Source organism: Condylura cristata, unplaced genomic scaffold (genome assembly GCF_000260355.1).
Source record: "Condylura cristata isolate star-nosed mole 26May11 unplaced genomic scaffold, ConCri1.0 scaffold00004, whole genome shotgun sequence".
In the NCBI taxonomy this organism is placed as follows: Eukaryota; Metazoa; Chordata; class Mammalia; order Eulipotyphla; family Talpidae; genus Condylura; species Condylura cristata.
The window spans coordinates 25246084-25267744 of NW_004567105.1; the positions used below are offsets into that span (position 1 = coordinate 25246084).

At 34.9% G+C, this 21661-nt stretch overlaps 1 protein-coding gene across 1 annotated transcript in view; it reads left to right on the plus strand.

Annotated features, from left to right (window-relative positions):
* Window positions 1-11781, plus strand: part of PAWR (PRKC, apoptosis, WT1, regulator) — a 67320-nt gene extending 55539 nt beyond the window's left edge. The window contains exons 5-7 of the mRNA XM_012735145.1: window positions 4708-4852; window positions 7021-7125; window positions 11109-11781. Of these exons, the coding sequence (XP_012590599.1) occupies window positions 4708-4852; window positions 7021-7125; window positions 11109-11195 (337 nt within the window). The 3' untranslated portion in view covers window positions 11196-11781. The remainder of the gene's footprint in view (window positions 1-4707; window positions 4853-7020; window positions 7126-11108) is intronic.
* The last annotated feature ends 9880 nt before the right edge of the window (window positions 11782-21661 follow it).

Genomic DNA, 21661 nt, shown 5'->3' on the forward strand with positions numbered 1-21661 from the left:
AAAAAAAAAAAACAACAGGCATTCCTATTTAAATTATTTAAGTTTTGGCAGATTGAGTCTTTTAAGAAGTTGGCCTTTTATTTTTTTGTAATCTGTTCATGGTATTCTTTTATAATCTTTCAGTATTCACTTGGATCTGTAGTGATATTCCTTTTTTTCATTTTTGATATTAGTGATTTGTGTTCTCTTTTTTCCTTTATTGAAATATTAATTTTATTGATCTTTTCAGACAGCTTTTTGGGTTTCATTGATTTTTCCCACCTCTATTTGTTTCCTGTTTTCCATTTCATTGACTCTGCTCTAGTTCTTATTTCTTCTGCTTACTTGGATTTAATTTGCTTTTCCTTTACTAGTTTCCCAAGAAACTGAGAGTATTCATTTTGGTTCTTCCTGTTTTGTTTTTAGAGATTGATTTATTTATGCATACAGGAACTGGGATACAGGCCAGAAGTGCGGGAGTTGAGAGGATTTACCAGAGAGTGTGGGGAGAATAGGCAGATCTACTGAAATACACTGCTGAGGGGAGCGGGCCAGGAGAGGTCTAGAGGTCTACTGTAGCATGTGGGGCACCTACTGGCCTGTGATGATGGAATCTGTGTTGCAGTAGCTGTGGACAGCTTCGTAGTGCTGCACTTTAACCCTTTGTACCACATGGGAAGCCCATTTCTTCCTTCTTTCTAATACTACATGTATTATTGCTGTAATTTTCCTGTAGGCATTGCAAACTGCATTTTGCTTCATCACATGTTTTTAAAGTTGTGAATTCATTTTCGTTTAGCTCAAATATTTTAAAGTTTCTCTTCATATTTTTTCTTTGACCCATGTTACACAGAAGTATGTTGTGTTACCGCCATACGATCTTCCTGTTACTGATTTCTAGATTAATTCTGTTACAGTCTGAGGGAAGACATTGTTTGATTTCTGTTCTTTAAAATTGTCAAGTTTCATTTTATGGATCAGAATATGGTCTTTCTTGGTGATATTTCATGTAAACTTGGGGAAGAAAGTATATATAACATATATAACATTACATAAATTATAACATTATAACATACTTTATATATAACATCTGCATTAGCTATTTTAACCCAAATTCTATTAATAATTGAAGAAACTATAAGTATAGACTATATTTTTGTTCCATAGGTAAAATAATAGAAAAAAAAGTAAATGCATAATAACTAAATAAAAACAAAACAAAAAGTACAAAGTTTTTTTTATTTTTTAATATTTGCCTTTGTTTTCTACTCTATTTTTTTAAAAGATTTATTTATTTATGCATACAGAACTAGGGTACAGACCAGAGGTACTGGGGTGGTGAGAAGATTCACCAGAGACAGAATGGGGAGCAGAACAGGCTGGCTGATGAAGAACACTGCTGAGGGGAGCAGCGGGCGGGTCAGGAGAGGTCTGCTGCGCAATGTGGTCACCTCCCGGGTGGGGATCGAACTCATGCAGAAGTGGCTTTAGCTTCTTAGTGCTCTGCTTTAACCTATTGTGCCACCAGGGCATGCCTATACTCTGTCTTTAACCCTAGTTTACTTAATGATAATACAGGCTTTTTTTTTTTTTTAATAAGAAAAGATAACATATTTTTCCTGAAAGTGACAATAGTAGTATATAAAGTCATAATAACGGAATCTCAAAGAACTATAGATGCTGAGTTGCCCTCGTTTTGTTGGTGATACTACCCCTGCTATACCGAGTTCAGATTTTAGCCGTATTTAGCTACATCAGTCAATTTTATCTATAATAGATGGGGAAGAAAATGTTAAAACCACAGTTGATTATTTGCAAAGATATACTGGAGACTAAAGCAATACCAATGAAATGTAAGTGTCATTTATATTTTGACATGCTTACATTTACAACCCAAAAGGCATTGCTTGAAAGAAAGAATATCACAACTGAGTTGACAGAAACATCCCTTAAGGATTTCATATGTGATCATTGTGCTTTGTGAGCTTTTAAAAAAGTATTCAGATTGCTAACTTTAAGAAACTACATACAAATAATAGGACAAATGTATATGCTTGGAAATGTTAGGTGAAGCTATAACAAAGAGGGTAGTTCATGTATGCTTTCTAACAGCACTGTATAGCTTGATGTAGTTAGTAACAGTTCAGAATTTCAACTCATAGACAAATAAGGGTAGCAAAGGAAATTTGGTTAATATTTGAAGAACACACTGATTTTGTTAAGATAACCATGCCCTGAAACAATTAATTTTTCTGCTTGCTTGCTAGCAAACACAATTTTCTCTGACTTGTATAAAATTTTTGAAAGGTTAACAAAAAATGTGGCTAAGGTTTTTGCTTTGATTTTTGTTAAGAGTGTGTCTGATTATATAGGGCAAGTGACAGGAGAAACATGCTGGAACTTGTCCTAAAGTACACATCAACATACTTCTTTTCTCTTTGAGAAAGCCTTGCTGTGTTAGCTGAATTAAGCAGTATACTTCCTCTGTCAGCTGTGTTAACCATGGTTAATTCACAGTTTGAGTTATTTAATATGAACACATTCAATGTATGATTTAAATAAGTAAATTATAGTTTGTCAGCTGAGCCAACCAGTTATTTATTACATGTTGAATTTTGCAGCATAGGGAAACTTTCAGACAAGAGTAAATATTTGAACTTGAGATGAGGGTTTTTTTTTTTTTGGTTTTGTTTTTTGGCAAACTGAGAAGTCAGTTTGCCACCCGCCCCCATTTTAAAATATGTGAATTGTGATTAATTTGTCTGATTGCTTTAATTTTTCTTCCATGCAGAGAAAAAAAGTCAAGTGTTTTCAATGTAAAAAAAGATCAAAGGACAAATGAATGTTAGAAATTTGGGGAAAATATTTCTATAAATTATTACGATGGGCTTTGCGATATAGAAACAAAGCAGGTGTGATCTTGGTATTATACCATGTTCTAACCAAACACCTCACAGATTTGATAAGATATACTTTGAATTTTATTTTACTTAGAAGAACTCATGTTTTCAGTAAGGTATTAGTTGATAAAGGATTCATTTTTTAACCTGATTTTTTTAATTTTTAACTATTAATATTTTTGCTGGGTAAATGAATAGAATTGACTACTGCCAGAAAAGGATGAAAGACCCATTTTGAAAAGCATCATTTTCTATATTTAGGTAAAAGTTAAAAATGAATATTTTTAAGTAACTGAAACCGCTTTAAAATCTCTTGTATTCCTGTAAGCATGTATCTGTGAATGTTCCTGCTGTACTTTTTAAAACAGAAAGTAGCTAAGTAGATCCCTTGTGAGTATAATTGTCTTTAGTCCAACCAAACTAGGTAAATTAACAAGTAGGTTAGCCAGCTTCAGAGAAAGTCCCCAGGGTTTCCTACCTCCCACTTACATCTTGTGTTATTCCTTTCCACATTGCAACACAGATTTCATATGAGAGGTGTCACTTCTGGAATTAGGTTGTAACAGACACTGCAACTGTCGTGGTTGCTCTGTCACTTTGTCTGGATGGTGTCTGCCATGTGGTGTGATGAAGAACTTGGTGGAGAAACACCGCCATACTGAGGAACACTTATGTTCTAAAGAACTGAGGTTTCTGGCCAATAACCAGTGAGAAACTGAGACTCTCTGCCACCCGCCTTGGGAGTGCTCTTAGGGGTGAATTCTCCAGCATAATCAGCTCTTCAAATGAGTATCTCTGACCAACATCTTGAGTAAAATAAGAGACCTATTATGACCAGGAATCATCACCACTCACCAATGCTGTTTTCCAACAGAAATTGTGAGATATTTATTATCTCACACAATAATGTATGTTGTTGTCGCCACTAAGTTTTTGTGTAATTTTTCATGTAGCAATAGATAACTAATACAGAAAATAAGGAAGCTCATTTACTGCATTAAAATCTTTATAAACATAAACATTGACTTGCTGTTAGTTCAGTGATGTTCAATATGGAAAAGTGCTATCTTATTCATAACTGTTGGTTACATTAGGATTAAAAAAAGACAAAATTTACTAGTGATAGCCATTTTTTCTGTTATTGCCTGGATGTATTTTCAATGAAAAGTATGCAATTTTTTTCTGTTCATTTAAATTATATTACTGACATTTAATTTTATGTGTCTGAACCTAAAAGAAACCAGTTTGATTGTATTTTGTGGAACTTTTTTTACTTTTATTTTTCCCATAGTTCACTTCTTTTTGATGTTATAAAGGTATTGGTCCATGATGAATTGAAATGAAAAATGAAAGCAAAAAGGAGCATGAAGATGAAGTTGTTCCACAGATACTCTACATTGTTTCTCCTATCTTAGTTCTTTGTATATGTGTTTTTATTGTCATGGTCATCTTGCCTTATTATAGTTAGTTATATTCCCTGCTAAATTAAAAACTCTGTGAAGGACAGAGTTCATTTCTGTGTTACCATTACATTTTCAGTACTCAGGACAGTGTTTGACACTTAGTAGCTACTCTGTAGATATGGATGAAATAATGAACATTTATATATATATATATATATATATATATAATGAACATTTTTTAAAACATTTTAAAAAATTTTGTTGGACTAATGATTAACTTTTGTTGTATTAATGAGTCAACTATTATAAGCATGTGCCCTTGGAAGAATAGAAATTTTTTATGGTAAGAAAATGTTTTGGGACTCTTTTTGTTGAGTATATAGGGATTTTTTAATAGAAGTTTTTTTTTTTCTTAATTTCCATAGTACAACCACTGCATCTGAAGAAGATGTCTCAAGTAGACATACCCGAGCAGACAGAAATGCGTTCAGCAGATACAGGGATGCAAATGCTTCAGGTAATTTGGTCTCAAGTAGCACATTGGAAAAGAAAATTGAAGAACTTGAAAAGGTATGACCTGTAAATTATTTTGATAAGACTAATGTATCATTAGAATTCCTTTTTTAATTCTACAGCAGCTGGGAAAGAGAAAGTAAATGGAAATTTGTAGTGGGGAGATGATGCTAAAAAAGGAAAATGAATGCGGTACACCAGTAGGAAGTATCATTTGTGTTAATTGGTATGTCCAGATATATTCAAATAACAGCATTGACTTACTCTTTTAAGTATATAATTTCTAGATGTATAGCGGTGGACTGTGCATTTTCGGATTCAATACTTTGCTGTTCTGTTGAGTTAAACTTTTTGAAATGAAGCCAGTTTTTATATTCCTTTATATTTAATGTATGCTCTGATTCTGCCAAGTGTTATCTATGCTATATTGAAAACCATCTTTTCTTGACAGTTGTTTGAAGTCTGTGTGTAAATTATATTTTCGGTATACACAGTATCTGTAGACTTTCCTTTGAGTCTCAGTGCCTAGGATCATCTCCGGTGGTTGAAACAATGTTAAGAATAAACCCATTTAGGAGTATCTTTGAAAACAACTCAAGTGCACATTGGTATAAATCTATTAATCTATGGCTATATAGGTGTTCAACCTAAAGTCAGTAATGGTACACAGTCAGTAATGGTACACAGTGCTTTCCGATTGGTAAAAATGTTTTGTTGTGTTTAATTAAAAGTCTTAACTTGTGATATGAAGATGGTTTTAAGTAGAGATTTAATTTTTAAAGTGTTTCTGTTTTATAACATAATTACTTTTAGTTCCTATCTATGTTTTAAAACTAGTTTTTATGGGTTTAAATTTTTAACTTTAAGGAATACACATTTTAATAAGTTTCAAGCGGGGTCTTCAGGAAATCTTCAAAGTTGGCAGTTGGCAGCAGTTGGATTTAAGAGGCAGGCTGGCAGCTTTTCTCTGACGGCTAGCTAGCTGGTAAGAGGAGCCAAGTTCAGGGGAAATACTTTCTGAAAGTTCTGCTTCTCTTATGCCCACATGGTGGCCAGCATAGCCCAATACACTAGACTCTAAATAAGATTTTGTTGAAAAAAGGTGATTCATTTTTGAAACAAGTAGTATTTTTAAAACTGCATTGTCTCAGTTCCTAATTTTTATCCATTGTCAGTTAACTGACAGCCAGAAGTAAATCAAGGACCATTATTTTTCTGTTTTAAGAGTTTCCATAGAGCCACATACTTGTCTTTTTTTTTTTTTTTTTTTAAGATTTATTTATTTATTCATACAGAACTGGGGTACAGGCCAGAGGCTCAGGGGCGGTGAGAGGCTTCACCAGAGACAGAGTGGGGAGCAGAACAGGCAGATCGACGAAGTACACTGCTGAGGGAAGCAGCGGGCGGGTCAGGAGAGGTCTGCCACACCATGTGGTCTCCTCCGGGGCAGGAGGCAGGTGGGAATCGAACCCATGCGAAAGTGGCTTCAGATTCTCAGTGCTGTGCTTTAACCCGCTGCGCCACCAGGGAGGGCCTGTCTTTTTTTTTTTTAAAGATTTATTATATTTATTCGTACAGAACTGGGGTACAGGCCAGAGATGCGGAGGGTGAGAGGATTCACCAGAGACAGAGTGGGGAGCAGAACAGGCAGACTGAGAAAGTACACTGCTGAGGAGAACAGTGGGTGGGTCAGGAGAGGTCTGCAGGGCCATGTGGTCACCTCCGGGGCGGGGAGGGGATGGAACTCATGCAAAAGTGGCTTTAGCTTCTTAATGCTGTACTTTAACCCGCTGCACTATAGGGAGGACCTGCTAGTTGTTTTAATATGTGCCATTCTCACTGGTGTGAGATGATATTATGGTTTTGATTTGCATTTCCCTTATTACAAGTGATGTTGAACTTTATAATTTTAATAAAAAAGTTGGATTTCCTTGAACGGGATCTTATGCATTAAAAACTATAAGGTATTTCTTTAGGAATGGTAGTCATAAGCTATCACAGGGCATATCATTGTGTATTCATATTTGTTACTGAAAGACTGTGTAAGCATAGACTTACTCAGAAATATTTAACTTATTTTCTTATTTTTTTTACTGCATGTGGTCCTCTTTCCCTTATCTATTGACTAAAGAAGTTCATTAAAAATTTTCATTAGTAGAAGTATGCCACTTAAGAATATAAACAACTAATTATTTCTCAATTAACACTTTAATTATATCTACCAGGAAATAATAAAAGAAAGACAAGAAAATTTAAGGCTTGTGAGACTAATGCAAGATAAAGAGGAAATGATTGGAAAACTCAAAGAAGAAATTGATTTGTTAAATAGAGTAAGTATTTGCATGTTTATGTTTCATGGTTTCCTTTTTTCTGTCAATGGAGGAAAATGCATAAATATGAAAAATTATTTCTTCTTTTAGTTTATTCTTTTGTTTATAAGGTGCTGATTTTTTTTTTTTTTAAGTGTGGTAACGTTGACATACAACACTTGTGTGACTTAGAGCTATAGGGTGATACCTTTCAGGTGAATGTTTCCATAGCAGACCCACTAGCAAGACATCCATAGTCCTCTGCTATAGTCTATTTTGCTTCCTCCCCACTTGTTCTCCCTTTTCCACTCCTACTTTGGTAGCCTTAATTCTACAGTAAGATTTTTAGGGTATGCTGTGATTTTGTTTTATCTGACCCTTTGTTTGGTTTCTCTGTATTCCCCATATAAGTGACACCATCTGGTGCTTGTCTTTCTCCTTATTTCTTAAGCCTAATCCTCTCTATTTTCAGACATTTTATGGCAAGTGGCAAGAGTTTATCATTGTTATAGCTGAGTAATTTGTAGAAAAGAGCCCTCATTTTATTCCATAAATAGGTTTCCTCTGGGCAGTTTTTAGTTGTATCTGCTTAGTTTTATTCTTTGAGAATGGACTACTAGATTTGTTCTGTGTTTAGAGTCTAAAAGTGAGACACAGAAAAGGAAGTTAGCACTGTATTGCCTCTGTGAAGAATTAACATTGATACTTTCTTGCATAATAAATTCCAGATATCTTTATGTATTTTCACCGCCTTTTTTTCTCCAACTAGGCATCTCCAACTTCAGATTTACCCCCCCCCCATGTTCCCTACCCCACCCTCCAGCTGTTCTTTTTGCTTTCAACCCTGAGACCTGTTTCTTTCTTGAGTAGAAGATAATAGTGCTAAGGTATACTTAGATGATGGTAATGAAAATACAGTTTTGCTTTTAAGAGGACTTCTAGATAGGGCGAAGGGAATTAAGAAATTTGTTTCAGAGAAAAAAAGGGGACAAATCTCTAACCTAGTGTTAACTATGAGAAAAGAGACTTCATATTATAAACATATTTATCTTAACAAAAGCATTAAGGCATTAACTACAGGGTTTAGATGAGGAAACACTGAAACTCAGTTTAACTTGCTCAAAGTCATTTGTCGTAATCACACTGTAATAAGCTGGACAATATTTGACCCCAGGTAATTTGATAGTCTTCTAACTTTTTTTTTTCTTTTTAAGATTTACTTTATTATTTATGAATACAAGAGCTGGGGTCTAGGTCAGAGGTGCAGGGTAAGGTTAAGAAGATTCACCAGAAGCAGAGTGGAGAGCAGAACAGGCAGTTGTACTGAGATACACTGCTGAGGGGAGCCGAAGGTGGGACAGGAGAGGTCTGCTGCGCCATGTGGGTCAGCTCCCTGGCTGGGGATCTAGTTCATGTTGTAGTGCTGGGGCTAGCTTCATAGTGCTGAGACTTAACCACCTGTGCCCCAAGGGAGGTTCGACAGTCCTCTTATTCTGAATAAGCTTCCTATTTTTGCCGACTGTTCAGAGTGTAGAATTCCTCTCTTGGGCCCTCCCTGATGGCACAGTTGGTTGACACACAGCAAGGTGAAGCTGTCTACAGCCACTGCAGAATAAGTTCGATTCCTGGCCAGGGAAGTGAGCCACATGGCACGGCAGACCTCCCCTGTCTCAAACATTGCTCTTCTCAGTAGTGTATTTTAGTCAGTCTGCCTGTTCTGTTCTCTGGTAAACCCTCTTACCCCAACACCTTTGGTTTAAAAACATTTGGCAAAAAACCAGATAATCCACTATACATACTCCATTTCTTCTATGCATAAATAAATAAATCTTAAACAGAATTCCTCTCTTGGTTTTGTAATATCATTTAATAAAACATGTATTTTTTTATGTCTGTTAGCACTGTCTTAGGCACTGTGTGCAATAAAAGAAATAAAAAATATTTGCCCTTACATATTTTATAGACACATATAGCATTTTACTGCACTATACCTTGTGGAGCCTTGAAGATCTGTGTGTTTCTATAAAATCCTCTGAATAGTCAGGATATTTAGCTCTTTTTGCAATAGAATATTTTTGAAAGTATGTATGTTATTTTTGTACATAATGCTATTGTACACAGAAGATTGTAAACATAAGTTTTATATGGCTAGGAATCTAAAAAACTTGTATGATTTTCTTTCTTTTAATAGTTATATGATAGTGGTAAATGAATCTGAAATCTCTCTATAATCTTAATTTAGTAATGATATTTGTAAGTATATGGCGTCACTTAAGTTGGAGTTTTAGATAATTTATACTTGTATTTTTAGGAATCTCAGGTGTTTGTTGTTTTCAACAGATTACTTTCCTAGCATCATTCATTTAGTTTATGAGTAAATGCATATTTTTGTACATTTGACAAACCATTTATCTAATTGGATTGTATGCTAAATTTATCAGAATGTTATCCTGTAGCACACTTATATTTCAGAATGATTGCTCTAAGTTTAACTATTTGAAATTGTAAGGATAAATCTGTTTTTGCTTTTATAGCATTTAGTAAATTGTCTTGAAATGTGTCTTCTAACTAAAACTTATAGTGGATTATCTGTTTTCTTTTTGCCAAATGTTTGTATACGTGGCATGGAGATTGATACAAGAAACATAGAGCTAGAATCATATGTCCTTAAAGCTGGAAAAAGTGATTACCTTATTAAATAACTTTCAGCTTTTGTTAAGAGTTGAAACCTTTCCCACCAACAAAATGTCACAGAAAAGTAAAAAATATAAGAACAAAGAGGGAAGGAATCACAGTGGTCAGTGGTGGTGAAATAGGGTGAATTGGTGGTGGGCTCACTGTAGTGTATCCCACTATTACATCAGTTAAAAATAAATAAATGAGGCCCTCCCTGGTGGCGCAGCGGGTTAAAGCACAGCACTGAGAAGCTAAAGCCACTTCCGCATGAGTTCGATTTCAGCCTGCCCTGGAGGTGACCACATGGCGCGGCAGACCTCTCCTTACCCGCCCGCTGCTCCCCTCAGCAGTGTACTTCATAGATCTGCCTGTTCTGCTCCCCACTCTGTCTCTGGTGAAGCCTTTTCACCATCCCTGAGTCTCTGGCCTGTATCCTAGTTCTGTATGTACAAATAAATAAATATTAAAAAAAATAAATGAGGCCCTCCCTGGTGGCGCAGCGGGTTAAAGCACTGCACAAATAAGCTTAAGCCACTTCCGCATGAGTTCGATTCCCGCCTGCCCCAGGAGGAGACCACATGGTGTGGCAGACCTCTCCTGACCCGCCCGCTGCTCCCCTCAGCAGTGTACTTCATCGATCTGCCTGTTCTGTACCCCACTCTGTCTCTGGTGAATCCTCTCACCCTCCGCATCTCTGGCCTGTACCCCAGTTCTGTATGAATAAATAAATAAATCTTAAAAAAAATAAATAAATGAATATATAAATAAATCATAAAAGCATGAACAAGCTATCTCTTTATTTGTATGCTTCAGACTGTTATCATTGCTCTAGTATTCTCAGCCTCCCACATGCACACTTGTTAAAAATCATTCAAGGTAGAAGAGACACATCCAGTACTGGGCCTGGGTCCTTTTGGTGCATAATTTAATGTCAGGTTGCAGTGAGGGTCCCTGAACAAAAAACCTGCATATGCATTTTGGTTAGCCACAGTTTGGGGTCAAGTTTGTGCCTTTAGCTTAAAAATGTAGTTATTTATGGTTAAAAAATAATATTTTTAATTAAAGAATTTTAATTACTGCTGTCCCTTGAAAAATGGAAAGATTTCAGAGTATTTTGTCGGTATTATGATAACTGTGAGGAGGAGCTAAGTTTCCTTTTGGGTGAGGCATATCCCATCTAAAGTTTTTTTAGACACTGTTCTTACTCCAAATAAATTGTTTGTAATAAATGGTCTTTGTGTATTTCTTGAAGTGTTTTTATGACCTTTGGAATATTTTTAAGGTATATTTTAAAACTTACATTTTGTTTGCTTTTTTGTTTCTTTAAGGACCTAGATGACATAGAAGATGAAAATGAGCAACTAAAGCAGGAGAATAAAACTCTTTTGAAAGTTGTGGGACAGCTAACAAGGTAGAAGATTCAAGGCTCAGTGTGGAAAATATATTTTAAACTACTGATTGAATGTTATGGTTAAGGTTAGGGCAATATTCCTGTGCTGCAATACATAAAACTGTGTATATTTATTTCTAGAAAACAGTGAATGTTTATTTTCAAATATTTGTATTGTTAGCTTCAAAAAAGTATCAAGCTTTTTTTTTTATGAATAACAACTTTCAATTATTAAAATAGGTTATGCCTCCTTTGGTTTTTGTGATATTCAAGTAATATATGATTTAAAGTCACAACCATTTGAGTATGTTTTATCTGTGGTAGCACATTTTCTTAATGAAAAATACATAGTCTTTGTTTACATGAATTCAAATACTTTTGGGGAATTACCTGAAAATGCCTTATTACTGATGTGTTCGACCTTTTATGTTTTGATGATTTACTGATAAAAATCTTTGTCTATTTTCATTTTTTATTTCAACTTATTCTAAGCAATTTAGAGTAATACTGAGTCACACTCTTGTATACAGTCATCTTTGAAAAGGAGAGCTGTTATAAAAAGCCACTTAATATCATGCACTAGCTGACTGAATATAAAATTTAAAAGAATACTTGAATTGTGCTATATTAAATGAAAATGTACTATTTTGTATTTGAATATGAAAAAAATTTAAATTACTTTAACTTCTGAAAAACATGCAGTTGTAAATTTAATATAAAATTTCGTATGTAGGTACTACCTTTTTATTATTCCAGGGTTTATAAGTGAACATGGGATATTTAAAAAGTTGTTTGTTCTTCAAGCCTGGAGCGTGTATACAATGTCATTGTAAAAGAAAAGCAATCCATATGTTTAATTACTACATGCATTAAAATCAAAACCAAAAATTTCACACTTAAAAAATTTATACTTATATTAACAAAGCTGTATGTAAATAGAAATTAGTACTGAAATATTTTGCTTAATTCTAACTTAGAGAATAACACTGTGACATGTTGTTCTCATGTGAGAATTACTTCCCTACCTCAAATTTAAGGGATTTTCTTCCTAATATTGGACTTTTAAAAACAATTATTTTAACTAATTCTACAGTTTTTTTCCTATTAAATATTATCTAGGTTTTTTTTTATATTTTGCATTTCATATTGAGTATGGAAACCTCACTTTTAAAATATATTAAGAAATAATTGCCTGTTAGTTGAATTTCAAACATTATGCTGATATCTTTTATTCAGTTAATGTACATAATTGGCTTGAACATAGTAAATCCATTTTTGGGTACCCTGCTGACTCCCTTTCTTTCATTTGCCAAGCCTGGTCATTATTCACTATTGACAAAATGAGAAAGGTGAGACAGTGGAGGATGAAGATGTAAAATAAGTGATAAATGTCCTTTGTTGAATTCTAAAATTGTCAGCCTAGATGCCTTTCCTCCCACCTTTTACCCCTTTCATTTCAGAGGTGTCAACTTTGACTGATCATTAGAATCACTTCGGTGGGATGCTTAAAAAGAACTCCCTGGCTATTGCTACCAGACAGATTTAGGTTGAAACCCTATACAGAATGTTTTTAGCTCAGTGTCTGATGATTCTGATCATGAACTAAATTTGGAAGTTGTCATTACCTCTTTCTTCCTGTATCTTCTTATTGGAGACCCTAGAATATCAGCACAATCTTAACTACTAACATTTCCCCCACCTCCGACTTTTTGTTTAATAATTGCCTGGTAAGTTTTTTGTATGTTCATATATATTTTGCAAAAAGTTAAGTGTTAGATCACCGTGCTTGATGTGGCCATAATTACTGCATAATAGAGCATGTCTTGAGGACTATTACCTGGCACGGGAACTGACCATCCTGCCCACATTGTCTAAGTGGCACAGCCAAAGGCTGTGCCCTGCTCATCTCCTTTAGGTAGGTACGTGGCAGAAATACCAGTACTGCCTGATTCTACCCACAACATGGATGTTGTGAAATGCTGTCACTATACAGCCTTAAAATATTAATAGTGTTTTGGGGTTTTTTTTTTTTTTTCTGTTAAAAAAAAAAAACTATGTTAGATTTTCTCTTTCATTATTACAGAAGTAAAGGTATAGTTAACATCCCTTTTAAAAGTTATACCAATTATGCTAATGCTTCTAAAGACTGAGCTATTTTTAAACTATATCTTTTCTTTAGTTTATCAGGAACATTTCCAGGTTGATCTTTTAGATAGTGGTACCATGTGCAAATAGAGGAGCCTGTCAACTTAAGGCAATTTACACACACAGTCATTTCTCTCGCCTTTAAAATGTGTATTTATATCACATAAAGATGTTTGCACAGAATACTGAAAACTAAAGCAGGATCTGCTATAATTACCTTTTAAAGTTTATAAAACAAAATTGAGATTTTCAAAAGGTAACTTAAGATATGTGCTTTACTTTAGAAAGCTTGGCTATTGTAATAAAGTACTAGTATTTGTGAATTATCAGTCCCATTCAGAATTACTTCTTATATTTCTTGGGTATTTGTGACATAATAAAACATATCCAAAGTTCTGTTGTGTTTATATTTTTTAAATAATTACTTTTTAAATGTGACTTGCCTTCTTAACTTCTTGACAAGCAATGATTTGAAAATTACTAACCTCTCAGTCATTTTTATAGAATTATGTTTAATATTATTGTGCTGCAGTTACCTTGAGAGAGGAGGAGGAGGAAGGCTGTAGGACATATTTCTAAGGGAATTAACTAAATAATTGAGCTGCATTGTCATGCTTGATAAATAGTTTAAGGTATAAACTTAAGCTTTGTGGGCAGGTACATGACATTCAGTATATTCTTTTTTTTTTAAATAATCTTAAAAATTGTGATAGAAGCATGTGTTCCTAAGGTGAAAAAGTTACCTCAGTTACTTCTGACTTATGTTTTCTGGACTCATTTGGATTTTTAGATTGGAAATTAAAAGTTCGGATTTTTACCTCCATTGAAAATAATGTTTATCAAGTGTACATATATATATATATATATATGTACAGTAAATAGTCACCTTTTTTGTAGCATAGGATTTTGAGTTAATGCCTAGTGATTAGCACTTAATCATGATTTTATTAATAAACTATTACAAGATTCAGGTGTATTTTTCCTTTTGTAATTAAGAAAGCAAATGCCAGTTTTTCATTGGAGAGAATATATTAAGTGAGAACTAATGTTAGGAATCAAAAGTTTGAAACCACATATTAAAGTCAGTACTAAAAACATTCTCAAACTGCCTCAGAACCATCCGGAACCATCCCTAGTAGGTAACAATAAATTTTACTTCCTTTGCTTGGTAACTATGCTCTCAAATAAAGAATTCACATTCATTAAGATTGCAACATTTAGTTAGTATCTGAGAACTAGTGACACTTCTGTTGTCCCGTTAATGCTATTAGACAACGAACATTTTGCTCATCAGATATATCAACAAAGGCATTTATCCCCACATGTTAATAGTTTCTCATTAAGAATACAGGTTCCTTTTTCATTCTCAGTGTAAAGACTTAAAACAGTAGTGAAGAAAACCTGAGCACTTCGTTTTTTGTTTTAATTTCACTTTACTTAGGTAGAATCTCATAGCATGTTAAAGTCATGTGTCCCTTTAACCTCCAGAACAGTTATATTTAAGTATGTGAGATTGGAAATATGAGTGAGGGACTCACAGTAAATTTTATACCTATTCTTTCATCAAGTGCTTCTTACTCAACTGGGTATAGATACTACAAAATTTCAAAAAAAAAAAAAAAAAAAAAACCAAGGACACAGACCAACTCATCTAACTAGCCATATATGCTATGTAGTAATGTATGTCAGTAGCATGAAGTGCAGTCAGTCTTAACTAGCATTGGCTAGTCTAACCTGAATAGTTCACTGGAAAGTATGTTTTTGTATTAATTATTCAGCTATTTTCTTTCAGGTCTGGTTCAGTGTAATTTGCTATAGCATTTACTAAATGGTAGAATGACAGACCTGATGCATTTTGGGATGTATAGTGTTGTATTTTATTCTAGATAATTATTCATTATGAAAAGACCATTTTAAAGCAATTTGTAGTGGTAATGAACTAAAGAATCAAATATATATCAGGTTCCACCAAACACTTACAGTATTATATGTATTATACTGTTTTTGTACACAGTATTGATTACTGGTTTATTTTTAGATATTTAAGATTTACATATTGGCTACCTTTGGTATTAATCAGCTATTACTGATGGTCAGTTCATAGTCATTTATTACATGCCTGTTTTGTTTCATTTCAATACTGAGTGTATCTATTATTAGATGCATACAAATTCTGGTGAATTTGTTTCCAGAAAGATTTGACTGGGTATTTAAGCTTTTTTTTTCCTCTAAATTTAAGTATGAGCAAAGATCACATTAAAATTAAATTTACTGTTTTGTTGAACAGACAGCTAATTCAGGCAATCCACATTTTTGTAGAGAAACATTTGGATAATTTATTGATCACATTAGTATTGTGCAGATAGCTTTCATATTCCTATTGCATAAGTTTTATAATGGAGTAGTTGTCAGTTTAACATAGATTCACTTTTAGGATGCTTTGCATGTAAAATAATAAAAATGCAATAAAATAGTAAATTTTCATTTAGTTTTTCAATACTGGCTCATCATTTTTTCCCCCTTTCTTCCATCAATGTAATCCTGACAAGTTTTACTTTTGAAATTAAATGTTGCTAATATTTTCATTACTTTATGTGTCTTTATAACAGTGTACAGTGTTTTAACAATCAGAATATAATAATGGTATGCTTCTTGGCTAAGTAGGAAGTTAACAACACATGTTCAGCTTGACTGAAAATTGTTTTTAATGTTGAAAACTACATGAATAATTTCTTGATTCAGGAACTTTTATCAACCTGGTGATGTTCAAAGAAGTTTGAAAAAAAATAAGTAGGGTTTGGGAATGTGAAAATCTAGTCTTTTCTTAGTAAATGGGTTTACATAACCTTTTACCTAATGTGTTTTCTTCATACACCTGCCCCAGAAAATCAGTCTTTACTTCCAGAACTCTAAATTAGTCTTCCCAGTAATGTCATACATGTCTAACAAGTGAACAAGCATACTTCAGTCAGACTATTTAGATAATGTTTCAAGTCCTTACATAAGAACATTTTCCATTATTAGCAAGCCTATTGAAGGCATTTGCAACCTCTTCCAATCTTAATTGGAAATGGAGCTCTTCATCTTAGATTTCATCAAATCCCTTTTCTTTCTCTTTTACTCAGTGTGTGCACACAATTCTGTCAAGAGCTGTAAGCTACTCATATTTTCTTAATTCCATTCTTTTATTTTCTCTTTTCACCTCTATAAGAGGTTGCATTTTGTTCCTGGTCAGGTTTTGGAAAAAATTATGTAATCCTGTACAATTGATTGGGATAGAACTGGTTATATTACCTTTTACAATGCATATTATTTTGATACCTAACAAGGTGAGGTTGAAAGCAAAACTAAAAAGCAAGACTTGTTTCTTAATCCTGGACCAAGTGCACAATTTTACTTTACACTCACCTTCAAAAAATTTCTGAGACGTAATATAGATACTTTTACTAAAGGAAAAGCTCTCCATTTGGTGTCAAGTAATGGAGCAATAATAAAAAAACAGGTAGCTAGCTAGAAAAGGTAAGCTGGATTTTGCTATTGTTATGTATTTGCAAAAGTATTAAGTATATATTTTTTAAAGATTATTTGTGCATACAGAACTGGGGTACAGGCCAGAGGTGTAGGGGCAGTGACAGACATCGAGTGAGGAGCAGAACAGGCAGATCAATGAAGTACATTGCTGAGGGGAGCAGCAGGCAGGTCAGGAGAGGTCTGCAGCGCCATGTCGATCACCCCCGGGGCAGGGATCGAACTCATGCTGAAGTGGCTTTAGCTTCTCAGTGCTGTGCTGTAAGCCGCTGCGCCACCAGGAGGGCTCCAGTATATAACCTTAATCCATATATAAGTTCAATTGTTACCTGTTTTGATATGTTGTAGGGTAAAATCCATAATTTTGTATCACAGGGTTTTAACCAGAGAAATATTTACATTCATTTAACATGTGAACTATATTAGCTTTATGAAAGCATATTATAAAGGAAAATTAAAAAGGTATTCAGTTTCTTTTATTATTTTTTTGTAATTGTAGTCATCCTACAAATCATTTCTCTGGCAAGTACCTCAGTATGCATCTTTAATACAGCTAAATACTTTGTAAATAACAGTATTACTATACTTAACAAATTTAATTCTAATTCTTGATCACCTGTTTAGTTTGGGTATTCTTTGAGAAGCACCATAAGAGATTTCAGGAAAACACCACAAAGGGAAAAATGTAGCAGAAACTAGGGAAGGTAGGTAAGAGAATGCTATATATGTATCCATAGGTACTTACTATTGATTCACTTTAGAAGGCACGTTAGTCCTCTAATGGCATTAAGATTTGGTTAACATAATAAGGTGCAATTTGCTTGCTAGCCTTATTTTAAATTCCCATTAACATTGTTGTACAATTGTTTTAGGACACATTGATAAGTATTTCCTAGATCCATTATATCATTGTATTGCAAATAAGTGGGTTACTAATTTTATCATTCTGTTTACACTAGTAGTTGGATTGCTTAATGAGAAACTTTTCCTCATCAGTTGCTTGGTTTCCCTAAAATGCAAGATAGAGAAGATCACATTTATTCTTTCCTTTCTCTTCCCAATTTTAAAGAACCTGAACAACCTCCAAAGGTAAGTCATGCTTTATACATTTTTATTCTATATCAGTCAGTTGCAGTCATCTTATATGTCCAAGTTGTTAGCTTGGTCCTTGATAGCTTCAGTCTCATCTTGTACATCTTTTAGGACCTACAAACAAGCTGCCTTCCTTTGTAGAAAAGTAAAGCCTTAATAGCCATATCTCATTAGATAATATATAAAGAAGGCATTTGTGGAGTTCTTAACTGTAAAGAAGTAATGACATTGAGACATTCTCAACTGTTACAAGATTTTTAAAGAAAAGTTTTAAGAAAATGACCAATTTGCTTATTGCTTTGACTTTAATCATTTTCTATAAAAATGGGACTTAAGTTTTTTATCTTTTTATTTTTAGTGACTGTTTAAATCTCGGCTGTTCAGAAACTTAGATTCATTATAGAAATACTCAAGATTTTTGAATAATTGAATAATCACTTTAAAGCAGTGTTTAAATTAGAATACAGGCCCAATAAATGTATAAATGTACAAACTCATTGAGTTGGATATGAAAAAACATCAGAGATTATAAATTAAGCTAAAATCGCAGTTAAAAAGTGTGTCCAGGGCCCTCCCTGGTGGCGCAGCGGGTTAAAGCACAGCACTGAGAAGCTAAAGCCACTTCCGCATGAGTTCCATTCCCGCCTCCCCCAGAGGTGACCACATGGTGTGGCAGACCTCTCCTGACCTGCCCGCTGCTCCTCTCATCAGTGTACTTCGTCGATCTGCCTGTTCTGCTCCCCGCTCTGTCTCTGGTGAAGCCTCTCACTGCCCCTGAGCCTCTGGCCTGTACCCCAGTTCTGTATGTACAAATAAAATAAATCTTCAAAAAAAAAAAATGTGTGTCCAAACTACTCCTTCCCTCTCTAACCCTACATAAAAATTTGACCCAAATTCAAAATAGGGTTTTAAGTTTAGATACATGTGTAGTCATATCTGAAGGAGTTCTGTGCAGAGGCGCCAGTCACAGGTAGGACAGCACGATGCTGGGTATGAGGCAGTCCTGGTCAGGAGGAGATGATGGACTAGAGGCAGTCCTGAGAACTAACAATGGTAAAACCTCATCGTCCAGAATGAAAGAGCCACACTTCCAGAGTACAGAACCAGCAGTAGCCTAGAATTGTTGGATTTTTGCATTGGTTTGCATTATTTTCTTTTGTGCTACTTTGTGCAAACTCAGCCTAGGTGTAAAGGACAACTGTGAACAAAAACACAAATCTGAGCCTATGCTGTTTCATTACCAAGTTGCCCAAAAGAAGTGTGTTGGGCCCAAGGTTTAGAGTGGTTACTTCTCAACATTTTCTTTGATCCTTTCTAAAAGAGGAGAATTTGACTGTCTATTTATTTATTTTTTACTTGAGATAATAGCCTCAATGTGAAGTGGGATACAGTTTGTGTGGTCAGGATCCCACATTTTTCAGTATGTTCTGATCCTCTAAGGCGTTTGTATTACTCAGTTTATTCTATGTAATTTTCCAAATATCTATGTTCTTATAGCTCATAAAATCCTCAAAGCCACCAAGAGTTAAGTACAGATGTTTCTTCCTGTGTTTTATCTTCACTCAAGATAGGAATATTTAGAAAAATATAGTCAGTACCTGAAGGTACAGATAACATACCCGGGATTGTATCTAAGTCTCCTTTGGCGGGGATTGTATCTAAGTCTCCTTTGTACACATAGCACTTAAAATGGTGGCTTCCAAGTTAGATCCACTTGAGCACTAGTTTCCAAATTAGTTCTACTTGAATTGTACCATTGTTAGCTGTGTGACCTTGCACGAGTTACTTTGTAATTTCCTCACTTAGAGGAAGGACAAAACTTGGCTGGGTCACTGAAAAACTTGACTGAATGAATCACTGTAAAGAATAAATGAGATAAGACCCTCCCTGGTGGCACAACAGGTTAAAGCACAGCACTGTGAAGCTATCAGCGGCCACATAGGACAGAGAGCTGACCCACTTGGTGTGGCAGACCTCTCCTGACCCGCCCGCTGCTCCCCTCAGCAGTGTATTTCACGACATCTGCCTTTTCTGTTCCCCACTCTGTCTCTGGTGAATCCTCTCACTGTCCCCACTCCTCTGGCCTGTACCCCCGTTCTATATGCATAAATAAAAAAATACTTTTAAAAAAGGGCTCTCCCTGGTGGTGCAACGGGTTAAAGCACTGCACTATGAAGCTCTCTGAAGCCACTGCCAGCACAAGTTCATTCCCTGGCCAGAAAGCTGACCCACATGGTTCGGCAGACCCCTTCTGACCTGCCCGCTGCTACCCTTAGTAGTGTATTTTGTCAATCTGCCTGTTCTGTTCCCCACTCTGTCTCTGGTGAATCCTCTCACCCACCACATCTCTGGCCTGTACTCAGTTCTGTAAGCATAAATAAATCTCAAAAATTTTTTGAAAAAAGGATAAATGAGATAATAGCACCTGTAAAATGTCTGATGCCATACCTCTTCATAGCTGACTGGAGAGAAATTGAAGTTTGATATTTATAGCATTATTTTTGTTAACCAGTGAAGAAGTTCAGGTGATTTTAATGGTTGCTTTTTTTTTTTTTTTTAAAAATTTATTTATTCATTCATACAGAATTGGGGTACAGGCCAGAAATGCGGAGGGTGGGAGGAGCCACTAGAGACAGAGTGGTGAGCAGAACAGGCAGACTGTTGAAGCACACTCCTGAGGGGAGCAGCAGGCAGGTCAGGAGAGGTCTGCCGTGCCATGTGGTCACCTCCGTGGCAGGCGGGGATCGAACTCATGCAGAAGTGGCTTAAGCTTCTTAGTGCTGTGCTTTAACCCCGCTGTGCCACCAGGGAGGGCCTAATGAAACTGCCATATAGTGTTACATATCTACTTTTCTAGGGAGGCCGTTGGTTCTTGAAATCCAACAGAAGTAAATCAAAATTCTGTCCTAAAAAGGAATGCAGTACATGTTGATACAAAGGTAATATAATCTTTATAGCCTGAGGTAAATTGTGGCTATTCAAGAAACACTTGGGTAAAAAAAACATCTTTTAGAATGAAAGAACTTCTTTAGTTTACTTGTGAATCTCAAAGTACTTCCTTCCCTGTTAGGGTTTTATTGCCCTCAAAGCCCCAGATTCAACCTGGGCCTATTTTCATACGAAAATTTTTTTTCTGCCTGGTCTCCTGAATAAATATATTCTAGGGAGGTATCATTAACCAAACTGAAATGGGGACTAAACAAACAGGGTGAATTAGCTTGAATTCATGAAGGCTGGCAGCAAATCAGTTTCTTTCTCTACTTCTCGACTTGTTTTTTCAGTGTACCTGATTACCAGTAACTGGTATGTCCTGATTGTAGAGAACAGGAAGCTCTATCAAAGCCAGCAGTTGTCTCCTGACCTGCTCCTGTATAACTAGAAGCAGGGTTTGTTGATTTGGATATATAGCAGAACAAAGGATGACAATAATAGGTGTTAGAACTAGTGTGATGTTTCTCTCACTGTGTTAAAACACCATACTGGCATTGGAAAGGCAAAGAATATTTTTCTTCTGAATTGCAAAAGTTTTGAGGTAGCTTTTTCTAATGACTTGGAAAAATAATCTTGAAAGTGGATATTTTATCCAGTTGTACACACAGGTTAATTAATTTTCTTCTCAAATGTTATATATTATTCTTGTCTATTCTTAGACCTTACTTCCTATCTGATGACTATCACTATGGTAGGATAATGTGTAATTTACTCATGACTATATAACAATTTGTG